This window comes from Anser brachyrhynchus (genome assembly GCF_964034855.1).
Source record: "Anser brachyrhynchus genome assembly, chromosome: 2".
Classification (NCBI taxonomy): Eukaryota; Metazoa; Chordata; class Aves; order Anseriformes; family Anatidae; genus Anser; species Anser brachyrhynchus.
This window is the reverse complement of record NC_137695.1, coordinates 97333649-97351083: the sequence shown is the minus strand read 5'-3', so window position 1 is coordinate 97351083 and position 17435 is coordinate 97333649. Positions and strand designations below refer to the sequence as shown.

General features: G+C 35.3%; 1 protein-coding gene across 9 annotated transcripts in view; it reads left to right on the top strand.

Moving 5' to 3' along the window:
• Window positions 1–17435, top strand: part of INVS (inversin) — a 99982-nt gene that overhangs the window by 62618 nt on the left and 19929 nt on the right. For all 9 annotated transcript variants that reach the window (XM_080582793.1, XM_080582792.1, XM_080582790.1 and 6 more), the window contains 5 exons: window positions 3117–3288; window positions 8072–8227; window positions 9720–9949; window positions 11542–11648; window positions 14905–15117. In XM_080582793.1, coding sequence (XP_080438919.1) covers window positions 3117–3288; window positions 8072–8227; window positions 9720–9949; window positions 11542–11648; window positions 14905–15117 — 878 coding nt within the window. The remainder of the gene's footprint in view (window positions 1–3116; window positions 3289–8071; window positions 8228–9719; window positions 9950–11541; window positions 11649–14904; window positions 15118–17435) is intronic.

Sequence of the window (17435 nt, the reverse complement as noted above, 5' to 3'; positions counted from 1 at the left end):
ATGTACAGTTTGGGTCTGACTCACATACCTAAAATATTTATGCTGTAAAAGCCTCTCTCTCTGGTCTGAATCAGACTCTTAAACAGGGAAAGATCTACGGGAAAGATAGAATGTTTTTATTTACAAAATAGTGATTATCCCTGTATGCTTTTATTTTTTTTCCTTTTCTGTATTGATACATTCCTACAAAATAATTTTTCATACTGGCTTTATTTCTCGGAGCTTGATTTAGCTGTGTGAGACATTTTCATTATGTTACTGCCTTTTGATCCTGCCAGCCAGCCAAACTATGACATATTTTGGGTTTTATGGGGAAGCAGAATAGGTGATAGAATCGGACATTCTTTTGTAATCTTGTATACTTACAATGAATTTACTGTTTCCTGTCTTACATGACGAATGAAACAGGAGAGGCTCACACAGATATACAAGCCTCTGCTGGCTGATGATGCGATCCAAGCACCAATGTTGATGCATGCCTCAATTGTCTGGAGCTTCTCTCTCTCTTTTTTTTTTTTTTCCTATTACATAAAAATCCTAGAGTAATTCCCACCACTGCATTCCATATACATGGTCAAACAACTGAGTGGAGACACATCCCTGTTTGTTTTGGCAGTAGCATCCATATATTTATGGTTTGAGAACCACATTATTCTTCTGTTCACACTGCCAAAGTTTGGACAGGCATGGTCTGTTTCTCCATTAAAATGTTTCTTTGTCTGTAACAAGAAGAAGAAAGTTTGATCTTTTCTGTTTATTGTAAATATTTTGGTTGCTGTCAGTTTTACTGAATTCAATATCTTGTTCTTTATTGTTTTTCCTCAGGTTATGTACTCACTCTATGACCTTTTTGTCCTTTTTTTTTTTTGAGACTGAAGAGACTTAGCTGGCAATTAATTTAGGTGAAGCATTTATTCTTTAGACTAACTTATCCCCAATTATTATAGAAGAAATAGCAATAAGAAGAAAAAATTCCCAACATAACCACCCAAATAGGCTGCCCAAGGGTTACATGTCCTTTGTATCCCACAAAAGATCCAAACTGACATCTTTTTTTTAGTTTCTGAATTTCATGTGTGAAGGCAGGTATTCTAATAGCATTGACCTTAGTAGGCACAATGCAGGAGTAAATTCTATTTTTATTATTTTTATGGAGATATCCAAGATATTTCACTTTCACATACTTGTGTAGATTTACCAGTAAGTGAAATATGGATACCCATTTTTTGAATATTTAGTAATTCTCAGTTTCTTGATAGCACAGGATGAAAGGATCCAAGTTTACTTCCCTCCTTTACTGTTGTTTTTCAGCTTTGTTGTTTTTTATTCTGTTTTCTCCACATTTTTAACAGAGATAAAACACGTGGTTTTTCATGACAAAATACATGTAGAATTAAAATGATTTAATATTTTTATTTTCTGATTTCTTGACAGTCCTGTTCTAATCTCATTCCATTTTGGTTTTCAAGCTGTGATATCTTCAGTTTGGAAAATAACTCTTACAACAGTATGGGATTTTCTTCCACTTTTTCCCATTAAAAATTCTAGGAAAAAAAAGCATAGTTAAAAGAAAGGTTGATTTGCTAAAACTTAATGGAAAAATAATATTACTTATTTATGCTTGTAGAATGTGTGCCTTAGTATTGAAAAGGTCCAGCCTTCTTACAGGTTTTCACTTTGCAGGATATCAAGCAGTGCAGAGTTCTGGTAGGGTGCTGAGTTGTTAGCCTAATGAGTCGCCGATTGTATCTGAGGTGTAGCGGTGGTCAATGTGAGTACACAAAGCTATAAACCCATGCTGTTTTGTGTGGAAGGCTTAATGCTTACATTCCTCATTATTTCTGGCTGGACCTTTTTACAGTAAACTGGTAGTTCAGATATGGACCCAAATTCACAAAGACGTTAAGATCTTAGATCACATTAACATAAAGGAGAAATTTCTTACTTCTTTAGAGGGATGAAATTATAAATACTAATTAAAAAAAACAACTGATCAGTTGGACTTAGCCTCTTAAACACCTTCATGATTCTAGCTTAAGCATTTGAGCCAGGGCTTTATTATAGCCAAGAAATTCTCATCCTACGCAGGGCAGTGATGGAGCTTTTTTGTGGTCACATGAAGGAAAGGATAAAATAGTGCTAACACTAAAATTAAAAAAAAAAATCTAATAAAATAATAAATCCCACTTTTTTCAGATTTTAGTCATCACTGACTATTAATAGGTGTTTACTAACTGTTAGATACACAGCATTTGTAAGCCATTAGATAGAAAAGGAAAAACCTTCCCCCAATTCTTTTTCTTCCAGCAGTGATTACCTCACCCTTACTATACTATGAGACTTATTAAGAATTTAGCAGAAGGTTAAGAAGGTAGATTTGTTTGCTGAGAGCTTAACACAAACACAGCATTTGAAGAAATAATTATTTAAATCAATCTCTTTAATTTAAAGAGAGATTTTAGTCTGACGTTTACATTGGAAAGTCTCAAGTGGACACAAATGTAAAGAATTTCTTAATTTTTTTTTTTACTTACAACATTTCAGTAATTAGTAACGTAATATAATTGAATATTAGGAAATGTGTCTATATTTCTCCTAAAGTCCTGTTTTGTTTTGTTTTTTGTTTTTTTTGAACAGTCAGACTTCGAGAGTTAAGCAAGCTAAAGTATTTGCACGTGTAGTCATTTTCAGGTTTAAAGCAAAAAAAAAAAAAATATGGCAGAGAAGTATAATGAAGGAGAATTATTTTAGCATCTTAACATTGCAGTAATATTGTGATAAGCCAATAATATTTTTCCCATTTCCCATAGCTTTCTTCACAATGATAGCAGTGTCTTTCACTTCCTTATGATGAACACATGATATTTGACACTAAAAAGAAAAGAATATAAAATGAATGACAGTGTTAAACTCACAGTTAAAGATGTGGATATGAATGCTGAAGAGGAAAAGGGCGTAGTAGAAAATAAAATGCTTCTGTTGATCTATTAGTCTATATAAACATAAAAAGGAAAAAGGAAGCTTTGATTTGCTTCATAAACAGCCAAATGAGACACAATAGTTTCTTGTTGTTACAGATTCCTTTTAATGTTAATTTCAATAGTATGTCTTTTCAGGAAACAGTTGAAGTATTTTTGAAACATCCTTCTGTAAAAGATGACTCAGATCTTGAGGGAAGAACGTCCTTCATGTGGGCAGCTGGGAAAGGCAGTGACGATGTCATTAGGACTATGCTGAATTTGAAACTGGATATCGATATCAATATGACAGACAAGTATGCTGGCACAGGTAAGATGCCTTTCAGTAAAGAGCCGCTGGATGTTTCCAGTTAGTGTGATTTCCACCAAATAATGTTAGCATCTATAGTAATCTTTTCCTAGATACATTGCTTAATCCTCAAAATGTTTCTGTGTTAGCTTAATTACATGTGTGAGTTACGTCTTTGCCTTATTGTGGGAAGGAAACAAATTGTGTCTGTGCAGATTGAACCAGTTCATTTAAAACACAGCAACAAGAGGATATGTATTGTTGTGTTGCTATTTAGTAGGTCTCTAATCATGGGAAAGGAAGAGCTATTCCATATATTGAAGAATAAAATGAAATGTAATTACATAAAAAGCTGTCCCTGAAAATGCCTGTTAAAAACCTCTATTTATTTGTCATTGTTAACCTTGAAACAATATACAACAAACTAACCAGTGAAGAGGCTGAACTATCATCATGAAAATCATTAAGTACACATAGCTGTGTGTAGAGATAGCGTACTAAAGAGAGCTATTGCACTTCTTTTGTCCAGTCAAGAGGTTAAACTTGATAATGCCCAAGTTTATCACACTATTGTCAGCCCAAAGCAAAAGATAAGTATACAACACAGTGTTTCAGAATTCAAACACACAAGTCATGAAATTCCAAATTTCCAATAGCAAGTGTAAATTTATCTCTTTTAAAGAAAAAAAAATGTGGTAGAAACATTGTATCTATGTAGTACAATCAACAAAAACAGAGTAACAGTTCTGACAGGGATATGGGTGTTGAGGGATATGTATTTTCAACAATGTTGGAAATAAAAGTAGAAGTAGTGGAGACATACAGTGTGCTGATGACATCTGAATAGAAAAAAAAAAAAAAGAGGAGTGTGGGTATATTGGGCATAAATTTGTAGCAGCAGTCTGTAGGAGTAACCTGTGTGAGAGGAGCCATGATCTGCCCTGTACCAGTCACATCCAGGTCACAAATTTAGAAGTTAGGTGCAGAAATGTATACTTACGCATAACAACTACTAAAATGTTAGCCACACTGATAGAGCACATGCTTGTGAATAATACAGTGGAAGATGCTTTCCTGTGTGGACAGTGTTTCTCCTAAAAAGAAAACTAAATCATAGATGTGCAATCAGAGCAAACAAGAATGTGCACTGTAAGATTTGTTTAAATGAATGTTAACATCCTTGTTTTAAAGTGTACTCAGGTGGCATTATCTTGGCTTCACACACACAAACCAGACCAAGCTGCATGCTTAGGTTTAGAGAACTTTCAGTGACAATGTATCCTAAACAAGAAAAAAAACCAGCAAGTTTAACAGCTTTTCTCTTTTCAGACCACCCTTATGGTTTCTATTATTGAATTACATAAAATTGTAAATAAGTGCAATGTCAGAGTTGCATGGTTCAGCATTTGAAAAACAGCAAGTAAGAATATTACTTGCAATTTGAAATGTTTACTTCCTTTGGCTTTAGGTTGGTCTTTACGCTGTGAAATATAGTTATTTTAAAGTTCTATTTAAAAATCTGAATTCTTGCTTTCCTTACAAACTAGCACACCAAAGATCACTCTTTTCAGGTTATGATGGGTTGTAATTTTTGTCTTAAAAAGGGTGACAGATAATATCTAAAATCTCAGTCTTTGTGTCTGATGACTTTACAAACTACATACTCTACCATTTTATTTTTGTTTCATCTTTTAGAAGTCCTGCCTGCTTCTGTTCCTTTGTGACAGGTCCCTTTTAAATGCCTTAGAGTATTTCGGACCTTAAAGAGCAGTAATGTTGTAGTTGCTGTGTGCAAAACCTCCTTATAAAGGGGCTTGCTCTTTGCAGACACTAGTCAGAGACTGTGCTGCTGAAATTACTCAGTTGAGGATTTCATGCTTGAATAACTCAGGTGGTTGGTTGTATTATCCTTGAGTCTTACACCTTTTGTAGCAGTGATGTGTAATCACTTTCTAATCTTGATTTTGTTGTTGGGCTTTTAATCCAAGGAAATTAATGGATTTTCCATTTACTTGAAACCGCTGTTGTGCAGAGCCCACTAATAGTCTTAAAGTTCAGAGCTGTGCCATTCTTTGCTTGCTGTCAAGCAATCTGAATTTCACCATTGTGGAAATATGTGCGGTAGCATGAACTTTATTATAGTGAGCTGTAAACCTCCAAGGAAGCCCAGGGCTAAATCACCTTCTGAATGCGGACCTGATTTTTTTCTGAAGATTCCGAATCCTCCCCAAGTTTGGGCGAGGGCAAAGTAGCGCTGTATTCTAACAGGAAACCATGCAGTAATAGAAAATATTGTACATGCCCCTGTGCCTGGGATACAGTTGCTGAGGAGAGTTCAAGTTTGTGTTTTGCTGACTTTTGTGCCCAGACCCGGTTAAGCCCAGTTATATTGCTGCGTTAACGTAGCTTTCTGCATTTACTTCAAAAGAGCAAGCTCTCCATTCAGCTCAGAGCTTCGAGAGAGCAGCAAGGCTCTCCTTATTGTGTAGGAGAATGACACCAAGGGAAAGGAATTTCACTGTTCTCGGAGAGCAGCGCTGCAGGAGCATTACAGGGGCAGCTTTATAGCTCTGCCGTCACTGCGTACAATGGTGAGAGCTCTGTCTGTCAGCTCAACAACGGTCCTATTGTGAGCAGCTGGCCGAGGAATCTCTTCAGTCACCGTGACTCCATCACAGAAAATTTGGCTTACAAGAAAATATTGAGCACAAAGTGCGAAACGAGATGCCTGCGTCAGAATGAGTGATCGAGGGGAAGGACCGGCCAAGCTGACACAGCAGCTCTTTTTCTATTGTATTGTTATACACACCCCATGTGTCATCTGATTGAGTGCTTTACTGCCTTTGGTTTCATAAGAAGTGCAGTACAAAAACCAGAACCTAAAGTTTACGGTGAGGTCAGGACATGAAAACGGGGCCCATCCAAATTGTATGAAGCAGCAGGGACCTCATTCCTGTCAAATTTCTACTTATAGCCACCCACTCGCCTAGCTAGCGCAGATCTTGCTGCTTAGAGATATTTTTCAGGAATGTGATGAATGCCCCCGTGTCCTTTTTTTTTTTTTTTTTGAACATTAGTACCATCCTAACAGCAGCATTTCCATTATTAAGGCAGCACAACTCGTATTGTCTCAGGCTGTGACCCCATTTCTTGTAGGAAGTGCCTCGTTTGTCTGTACCACAACTCCAGTTCCTACCACTGATTTTGAGAATCTGTGTTTTAAGGCAGTGCAATCCTGCGAGATTTGCTTCACTGTCATTATGAACAATCCGCGTGTTTTAGCATCTGTGTAACAGGTTATGCCAGGCTACTGTTTCATAAGCTGCTTGAAGCAGCATCAGTGGCAAACAGTGGCAGGCAAATACAAAAAGCCTGGCAGTTTGATAGTCTGGCTAAGGTTCAAGAAGCAATTCCTTCTGACTCTGGCCTTTGTGGTGGGCCTCTGTAATGCCTCTGCTGGATCCTGACCCTGCCTGTTTTAACATTAAACAAGTAGAAACATGTAGGCGCTGTTTACAGCCCCGCATCGTGCTCCTTTGAGCAGATTGAATTCTCACCAAGTTCGAGTATTTGTGAAATTTCATAGGGAAATAAGAATGCACAGCACAAAATGATGTGCGATTTATGAATTGCACATTTTTGCATTTTCATTCTATATTACTTGTATTTTGTTATCAATGAAATAATTTAGATGTGAGGCAGCGTAGCTTTGAAAATGTAGATTATTTTATTCAATTGCTGACTGTAGGAAATAATCCAAAGCATTTTGAAATCAATTCGTAAGTGAAATCACCGATACATGTCCTCCATTTGCTTGGAATCTCATTGCTATCTGTAGTTTGCCTTTCTTTCAGAAAGAACCCTGAACTGGTGGTACTGGCATTTCAGCATTCTCCTCAACTGCAGATGACAGTGCCAGCAGGATGCTGCGTTAGGAACTCCAGTCATAAGACACCATGTCTTTGCCTCTGTGGTCTTACTCCGCTAATGTAGCTCTGTGTTATTTGTTGGATTCGGTGAAATCGGTGTACTTTCAAAGATGAGACGACAAAAATGCGGAAGAGTAGGAGTCTGCAAAATTAATTAGCATAGTTTTTATACAACTGAACTTCGTAAACTGTAAGGGTGAGAGGAAATGTAGTATCTGGTTTGTCCAATATCTTTTTCTCTTTTCTAAAGGAAGCAAAGAGTTGCAGATACTGTGTGAGATGTAATGACTTTCTACATAATTTTGTGTAAAATTTTCTCCAAGTAATTCTGAAAAAAAAAGCAGGGGGATGAACAGCTAGGATGTTATCTGGAGTTAGTTCTAATTGAGACAGCTTTGCTTGTTTGAAAGGAAAAATGGCACTTTCAAGAAGACGTTGAAGAAATAATGAAAGCTTTATTTCTTTGGAAATGGGCAATTTCATGTCCATTGGGGTAATGCAACAAATGCCACGGAGCAGAGGCAGAAGTAGATCATATGATCTCTTAATTTTTTAAGCAAAAGCTGGTAAACTTCCACAGTCATCAATATAACCCAGTTTTGCTGCTGTTGAGGTTAAAATTCCTATTTGTGCAAGTTAAAAACATGTTTCAGAGCTAACAGCTTTTCTGCTTATTGTGCTCTATTGCTTGTATGACAAGGAAACATGGATCGTGATTGCCTGTCACTTGTTACGATTCTTCAGTTTCTTACAGTTGAAAAGCAGCTTTTTCCACCAAAATAATCAAAGTTATTTTTTAATTTGGGTGTTCTAATTGCGAACCTCCAAAGCTCATGGTATGGTGATTTCTTTTTCTTACTGCTTTATTCTTTCAGCATTACACGCTGCTGCGCTTTCTGGCCATGTCAGCACAGTGAAATTGCTGTTGGAACATAATGCACAGGTGGATGCTTTGGATGTCATGAAACACACTCCACTTTTCCGAGCCTGTGAGATGGGACACAAAGAAGTGATACAAACGCTCATTAAAGGTCAGCTGTTAAAAAATTTACAAACCTGTTCAGAATTTTGATGTTCCTTTATGTCTGGCTGTGGAATTAATAGCATTGCTGAGCAAGAATGGGGGTAGAAAATTACTCCTCTAAAGAAAGTATTGTCTGTAAGTACCCTTTGTGGAACAGTATTAGTAAATAAAAGAAATTTTCAGAGCAATGTGCGAAAGGGCTAGAAGGTTAAATCTAAACTTTCAAAACAGGGATAGTTCTTTCCACAGCTTTTTTTTGTTCAAGCCTGTTCAAGTACATTCTAGTCTCTCAACCACGTCTTCCCCTGACAAGTCATTGTTTTGGTGGTTTTTTCTTCTTTTTATTTTTTCTTTCAATAAATAAGACCGCATAAAGCTTCCTCTATGTCAGACATCACTTTTAGTTGTCTTTGGAAACTTTTTGACTATTTAAATGAATGCTTATTTTTAATTAAAGTAGTTATCAAAAATCCCAAATCATTAATATTTTCCCATAATTGGATTTTAGAAACAGTATTTTAATTGTAAACAGAAATGAGACTTAATAATGCACACAATTTTAGATAATTGTAAAAGCTCTGCTGAACTGTACAAAATAGGGTGAAAAAACAGTGGTATCTTAGCAAAGTTCTTTCATTTTAACCTCACAGAAAAGTTTGATGTAGGCTAGAAGCAGTCTCCCTCCTACTGGAGATAGTATCCCATTTATTGTCAGGTGAAGTATGCAGACTAACAAATTACAAGTTTTCTGTCAAATGACTTTTCTTAAAAGTTTGGTTTCCTTTGTTAACTACTGCACTTTAACTTCCTGTTAAGCTCTTCCTCCAACCCCGTATGCCATATAACTTTTGATGCAAGAAACTCGGTTTTCAGAATCCAAGTTATGATTAATTCTATATTTTATGATATAGACAATCATTGTTGATGGCTAGTTTGAGTTTAGGTAATTGTGGAGTTTTATTTTTGTAATGACTTTTTGCATCTTACAAGAACACAGAGAAATTAATTATCTGCATAAAAGAGTCTTAGCATGCTTGAATTAAAAAAAAAAAACAAACTTTTTTTAAGTCATTCTTACACTGTGAATATTTTATCTTTTTATTCTATATTGTATGCTTTAGAGATTTAAAAAGGGGTTACATTTGATGTCTAGTTATCAGAAGTGATTGTCGTCAAGAAATTTAAGTTTTACTAAAATTAATAGGCCTAGAACATAAAATAGATTTTTCAAGGCTGTTTGACAAATCTCAAGTTTCTAAAGCATCTGAGAGGATCTCAAAAGCTTATGAAGCTGTTAGTTTACTGACCCTCACTGAAATTATTTCATTGCCAATTCATTTTGGTTTAGGTTTTGAGTTTAGATAATAATGTTAATGTTACATTCAGAAGTATTTCTCTGAATTGCCAGTCTACCAGAAAGTTGCTGTTGAACATAAACTTAGTCTTTGTTTTCTCTTCGTTCAAAATTTTCTTGTTCAAAAATTGATTTGTTGTTACAGGAGGAGCAAGAGTAGATTTGGTTGACCAAGATGGCCATTCACCCCTTCACTGGGCAGCCCTGGGAGGAAATGCTGATGTGTGCCAAATCTTGATAGAAAATAAAATCAACCCTAATGTGCAGGATTATGCAGGTAGAACACCTTTGCAGTGTGCTGCATATGGAGGTTACATTAACTGCATGGTAGTGTTACTGGAAAATAACGCAGATCCAAATATTCAGGATAAAGAGGTATGTTGTTGTTCATGAGGCTATTTCATTAACTTAAGAATAACCATAAATTTAAAGATCATTCTCTTCTCTGGGACATAGAAGCATTTTTGCTGCTGTTTATCATGAAGTGAAATGCATCCTGACGTAATTTTCCCATGGCTTCACTTCTAAAGTCTTGAATGAAAAATAATAGTTTAATATGCAACATGAATTGAAGACATATTTTCCTTGATCATTTTTGTCTTTGCCTCATCAAAGTGTGATTTTTATGAGGAATCATTTTAAGCATCTTATTTCTTCACTTCTAATGTTCCTTATTGACAAGTGACATGGGAATGTGTTTTTATAGTCTGTAGAGTGTTTCTTCAGCATGTGTTAGTGAGGTAGAGCAAGTAAGATATTGCAAGTGAGGTTATAGAACTTCTTCAGTTATTTATCTGTGTGTACCTCTTCCAGGTGAAAGTAATAAATAAATAAATAAAAACATCTATGGTTTGTTTATATGTTCTTGTGCCATTTTTCAAGCAGTAAGTGGAATTAGGAGCCAGAATAATTGTGCAACATATAACAGATTTCTTTGTTATTTGACATTATTTCTCTGAAGTCAGTAGAACTTCATCAATCAAAAGAATTTCACCCAATTTATTAAACTTTTCTTTAGTTATTCATTATAGGGTATGAATAATTCCAGGTAATGGAAAAGTGTTTTTTTCTTATGAGTTCTCCAGAGTATTCTGGGAATGTTTTCCAAACCTGCTACCAGCTTCATAAGGCATCAGCCTGAATAAAGGTGTCCACATAGCTCCAGGCCACTTTTTCACGCAGAGACACTACAGGATGCTCTACAGCACTTGGCATTCATAGACCAGCTTGTTAGCACTGGACTCAGAACGTTTTTTTATATTTTTCCATGATACCCAGTCTTCTAGCCTATTTCCTAAATTTCGAGTTCAGAAAAGCAAGATGCAGACACAAGAGGCGTGTCCTAGAAGTGAAGTGGAATACCTATGTTTTGTCGATAATAACAGACCTCAAGGTATTCATACTGTGATTCTGTGATCCCAGTCCCAAGAATGGTGATAGTGGTTGTACAGAGTGCAGCCAGTGTACTGTACAGTGAGCGTATTGTGAGTTGGACTTCTGCTTCATGTGAGAGAAGTCACAACTGGAGTCTGTCTTTCTGTGTTTGCCCGAGCTGATAAGCTTTCCCTGAACTTCATCAGATTTTGATTTTTGTAATAATTCTCTCAGTCTTGTCAGAGTATTTTGGATCAACCTAGAAAACAGTCTGAATTACAAAGGTTGCTGAGAGCTGCTTCAGACCAGGGCAGCGTAGCTGCAAAGAAATCACCCGCAGGGCTAGTCTCCTAATGCTAATTTTCAGCTACTTTATGTAAAAAAAACACTAGTTTAGCGATCTAGTTTAAAAAGAAAAAAGTAGGTGATGTCATTTTTAAATGATGTACTCTTTTATTTTAACAAGTGAGTTTATTTAGAAGATCTGCTTGTCCTTCATGTCCAGAAAAGCATTGAACTACAGTACGATTTGTAACTTCTATTGTGGTGTGATAGAGTTTGGGAATAATTTTTTTTTTCTTTTTTTTCTATAGGGAAGAACTGCTTTACACTGGCTCTGTAATAATGGCTACCTTGATGCTATAAAGTTACTGCTTGGTTTTGATGCTTTCCCTAATCATATGGAGAACAGCGAGGAAAGGTATTACTTGTCTGAATGTGTTACTTTCTAATTTAGCATTAGTGCTACTTATTGATTTAAATGTTTAATGTTCAGATATTTTCACAGAATCATGATCTTCCTTGTATGTAAAAGGAATGCTATAATCTTGAGCTTCAATTTCTAATGTGAAAAATCTCTTCTTTAAGTAAGACATTGCAAGTGTAAACTTCAACTGTTTATACTTTTGAACCTTGAGTTTATGGATTTCTACGTTCTAGTCTCATTTCAAATATTAAAGATGTTTTTCATTTATATGAAGTTGACAATGGATATGAAAAAATGAAAAGGCATTTCCGCTGCTGTTGGTATAGACTGGAATTTTTCTATTTGATGGGAATACACTATGAAGAAAGAAAATGGGAGAAATGTAATGTTACATTTTAAAATGGTGATTACAAATTACCTGGTGATTGACTGTATTCTAAAGGCCTGGTTTAAAAAAAAAAATCTTCCTATAATCATAAAGAGACAGTACATTTACACCTCTTTTCTTTGTCTTTCATTGACACACAAATAATAGTTTTTTAAAAGTGATTTGGGTTGTGGAGTTCAAATTAGTCACCTGACCATGAAGATAATTAGTGTTAACAGAAATTTGTAATGCTTTTTTAGAGGAGATGACCTCATCATAATCATAAATAAAATTATGATCAGCATGTCATATACATTTGAATATTTCAACATTTTAAATGATTTAAATACTTTTAAGCCCCGTATTTTAGTGCTAAGCTTGAAACTTCCTTGGTTAACCCAGTTTTTAATTGCTTTTTTTCCCTCATCATTTTTCCTTTGTTCTCTACTCTAACCACTCAGATCTCTTTTCCTTTTCTATGTATTCTCATTTTTTTAGTGAGAAACACAAATGAAAGCTTTAAGTAGTTCCTAATTAAGTAGTGCCAATACTCTCTCTAGTAATTTTTGATAGAAAATTAAATGAACAGCTGTAGTTAAATTACTCTTAATAAGTACGATTAAAAGCCAATATTTTGCTAGAAAGGAGCCTGTTCTTTTCCTTACATTGCTGGAATGTACTGATGATATTCAACTATCAGAAAAAGACCTTAGCTGTGGTGTTACTGTAGCCATTTAGTTAGTATCTATTTTTGTTTCTCTTCTGGCATTCATGTATGTTCTTATGTATAAACCTAGATTACTCAAAATATAACTAGCAGTATTCCAAATGTCAGCTCTTAAGCACTAGTCCATGTGCAGAACAAAGCATATCCCCAATATTTCGAGATGAATCAGTCTTTAATTTTCCAAAACACATATTTTATATATAGAAATTGCACAATTGCCTCTTAGTAGACACCTACAAAACCCTGTTTTATTAAAACCAGTTTTAAAACAGCAGAAGTTTGGATAGTGGAAAAGAAAGTCAAGCGTTGTAAGAGAGTAATAATGACCTGGTGGATATGGTTCATCTACTTGGATGAAACTGCTTTTTCACTGAGTAACGGTTTCACAAAATAGTGATTTTTTTCTAATATACCTACAGAAAGAAGCTTCTCTTGATGTTCTTAGACTGCAGTATGAGATACTAGTTCAAGATTCAAACCTAGCAGTTAAAACTAAATCGGCTTGTGAAAAGATAGAGCTGAGATTTCATCTAAGATTTTAAGTTGCCCACTTCCGTGCATGTGTGTAATCAAGTGCTAGTCTGAAGGGTGGTAAGTTTGTTGTTTTTTGCATTTGGTTATCCAATTGTATGTCCTGGATGCATCGTGTGATGCCAGGCTAGCTTGACCAGCTTAATGCTAGATTACATATAACAGTTGATGGCCGATGTCTTCTCTGTGTGTTTTGCTGTGAAGCCAGCTTGATTTAAAAGCTATCTGCTTTAGAGATTACAAATTTTTTTTTCCATTGAATTTTTTTTTTTAATAGCCTTTGGACTGACACAACAGATTAATGGGTTGTTGTGAGAAGTGTCCATGAGCAGCCTTGAATGGGTAGTGTCCAGTTATACAAACCCCTATTCAGATTTGATTGAGTGCTTTTTACTTTCTAAGGTAGTTCAAATGGAGTCAGAGAGTCCGTGTTTAAGAATATGGGTCTGCATGACTGGGATCCATAATATTGTCTTTTTACATACATATTAGCAGCATAAAGCTTACTTCAATATCTTTTGTACCTGTAAAGTAAAATATTCAAAACCAGCTATACTTTAAAAACGTGTTTTCCTGAAATGAAGTCATTTCTGAAGTACCCAGTCCTGGGTTATCAAAAAATCTGTCTTTCTTTAAATGCTATCAACACACCTTGACATACAGATTTTCGTGTTATGTCATTGTCTTTATTCCTGTAGACACTTCAGTTCAGATACTGTTAATCCTTCCATCAAATCATTGCTGGGTGGCAAGTCCAATTGTGCTCTTTCTGTCTGTTTTTCTTTGCTTACCAGTATTGTGTCCTAGCAAGTTACCATCAAGAAGAGCCCTAATTTTCACAATTATATGCGTTGACACTTACTGCTTGAAGATCTTGCGTTATATGGTCTTGATTGTGGCTTGTGACTGATAATTTTCATTCACTAAATATCTTTGCCTAATGTTTCAGTGTTGGTGAGGGAGGCAGGCATATTTTGCTTCCCTATCAACAGTAGAAATTGGAGGAATTTTTTTCCAAAAGTGCTTAGGCAACTTTGACACTATTAAAAAGCAAAGGGATTTAATACTTTTACCACCCTCATCAATTTGAAAGCAGACTTAAGTCTTTCTAGTGCTTCTTAAAAAAAAAAAATGTTATTCGTTAATGCAGGTTTAATACTCTTGCTGGCCAGTTCTGCTGTCCTCAGTCATTGTTATAGAAGTGAAGCCAGATTCGACAGTAAAACCTCAGAACTTAAATGCATATGTAAATAACACAAAATATATTTTAACTTGCTTTTTTCTTAGACGATCTTTCTATATGTGAACCTTAATAACTTCTTTGAGATTGTTTTCTTAAAGCAGTTACTCCTGTGGCTAGGGCTTTTGAGGATTTGGGTCTGGCACCTAATATTGTCTACCCCCTGCCAAGTTAGGAAACTAAAATAAGCCTTAAACATAATCATGGTATGCACAATGAGCAAGAAAGGAAAATATTATTTAAAATAAGAACAGTGGCCTACTGAAAACACTGCTTAATCAGTCTTCGTGCTAGAAGTTGCCTTATTCAGGATGAATCTCGTAACATGAATGCACATTATATTAGGAATCTAGTTCAGTGATGATTGCTGTGTTCTTTTTTTCAGGTACACGCCACTTGATTATGCCTTGCTTGGGGAACACCATGAAGTGATTCAGTTCATGTTAGAACATGGAGCTCTGTCTATAGCTGCTATACAGGACATTGCGGCTTTCAAAATTCAGGCTGTCTATAAAGGATATAAAGTTAGAAAGGCTTTTCAAGAGAGGAAGAATCTCCTAATGAAACACGAACAGCTGAGAAAAGATGCTGCTGCCAAGTAAGTCTGAGACTTGAAATATCCTCTAGCAAATAGACATATACTGTAAATTTATGTATATTAGTGTATGATTTTATCCATTACTCATCATCACTTACTGTTCCTCTTACTAAAATTCATGAAACTTGCAAGCACATAATGGATTTTTTTTGCATAATACTATGATGTAAACTGTTTTTCAGGCAATCCCAAATTAAATAAGAATGTTTATATAATGTTCATGAACAAGGCAAAATACCAAACACCAGGAAACTAGCGTATTAGAATCATTATCTTTAGCTAATATTCTGTATGATGATAAAAAGTTTTGGAAAACATTTATCACTCTAAAGTAGTGAAAATAATTATTGACCTAGCAGATCTTTGATACCAGTTTTGAAAAGAAATTAATAAGTAGATGAAAATGAATGAGATGTACTTGGAAAAGCCCAATTAAATAAGGCTTAACTAACCGTTTCATAGGGGAGGCTGTGCTTTTCTAGCAAACTGAACTCCTTCCAGATTTTATTTGTAACTTTTATCTTGGCAGTATCATACACTGCAGTTAGATTTTCTGCACTTGACAATTACCATGAAATCATTAGATTATAGATAACTAACATATGCAGTTCGAATAGTTATTTGTAAGATGTGTAGATTCTTATTGAGTTTCTGCTCTATTTAATTGAAACAATGGTAGCAAAGGGATATAATTCTAAAATACAAAATTACAGAAATGATAATCAGAATGCTTTAGTTGGTTGATCTGTATCCTTAAGGTCCACAACATGAATAAGAACAAATTAGCACATGGTTTCTCTTAAAGAGATTTGATTCTGGAATGAAAAACGTAACAGTCTGAAAATAGTTCTATATTTTTTTAATTATTTCTGTAAAAAGAGGTCATATGAATGGACAACATAGTCATTGAACATAGAGGGTTTTTTCTTGTATCTATGTATCATAGACAAATCAGCTGCAGTCTGCTATATTTCAAATTAATTAGTTTGCTCTGCGTAAGTGGCCAGTCTGACCTTCACTGGCTTTGAGTGCTACTACCATATTGGTTAATACTTGTTAACGCCCATTAAGAATCAAAGCTAGAAATACCAGATAACTAATCTCTCGCTCACATCTTTAGCTCCTAAAGTTGTAACTTGCAGCCCTCCTACTGCTGCATTTTCTGAAGTTGGAACAAGTCAGACCCATGCATGGAGAAGCTGCCTCTGAAAATATTCTGAATATCTTATACATTTCTTTTTAATTTGGAGAACTCAGCTTCTTGCTGTGTGATCACAACTGACTTTACCAATTTGAGGTATTTATATTCTTTGTGATGACAGTCATTTTTAGAGGAATCTGTGATGCCCCATCCAGAAGATTAAACAAAAAGGGATTGCTTCATGGAAATTTGGGTGTGTTTTTTTCATTGTTTTCCTTTGTGAGTTTCTAAAGTACTTTCTGAAACTTACTAAGTTGTTGATTTATTTGAAAACAATAGAAACAAAGTCTGTGTACCAAATACCATAAAAACAGAATTAAAATATAATTGGAGTATACAAGCAAATCAAGTTGACACATAACAAATTTTATTTAATTGCAATTTTATGATCTGTAATAAACTGAAGGGGACATTTTGTTGTCATCATTCTGAATGTCCATCTGTGCAGTCCACAGTTAAACTTGGCCAGGGTGTTGTTACATACAAACAACTAATATCCCTACTGATGTTTAAAAATCTGCTCTCCAGATAAGAGTAGACATGTGCAAATCCAGAATAACGGTGAACTAGACTGAAAAAGAAACAAAACTAAAAACAACAAAAAAGCCTACTTCAGTGCATGAATTTAAACTTGTTTTGTGATACATTCTTTTAGAGAGTCACACATAAATCAGCCCTAAATCTGCATGTTATTAATTAGCCTGTTCATTAAAAAAAAAAAAAAGTTATCCACCGTCCCATATTTGTATTATTTTCCTGTGAAGTTACATTCACTTTATTCAACGTCTGTGAAATATTTGTATCTCCCAAGTTGCACAAACCTATAACAAAGAATTAGTATGTTACAGAATAAAAAATGGTGCAGGGCAAAACAACATGCACATTATTATGTCATTGAGCAAAGAGATGTATCAGGAGACCTGCTTGGTTAAGCAGAGGAGCTATGACAGAGATAAGAGGTGGAAGCAGTGACAGGCTTTGTGGAGAAGCCTAAAAACATCGCTTGGGCACATAGGGATGGTGTCAGGAAAGACAAAACTCAAATGGAGTTGAGACTGGCAAGGGATATCCCAGCCAATGAGCTGAGCTTCTGCCTCTACACTGACAGTAAGAGGCT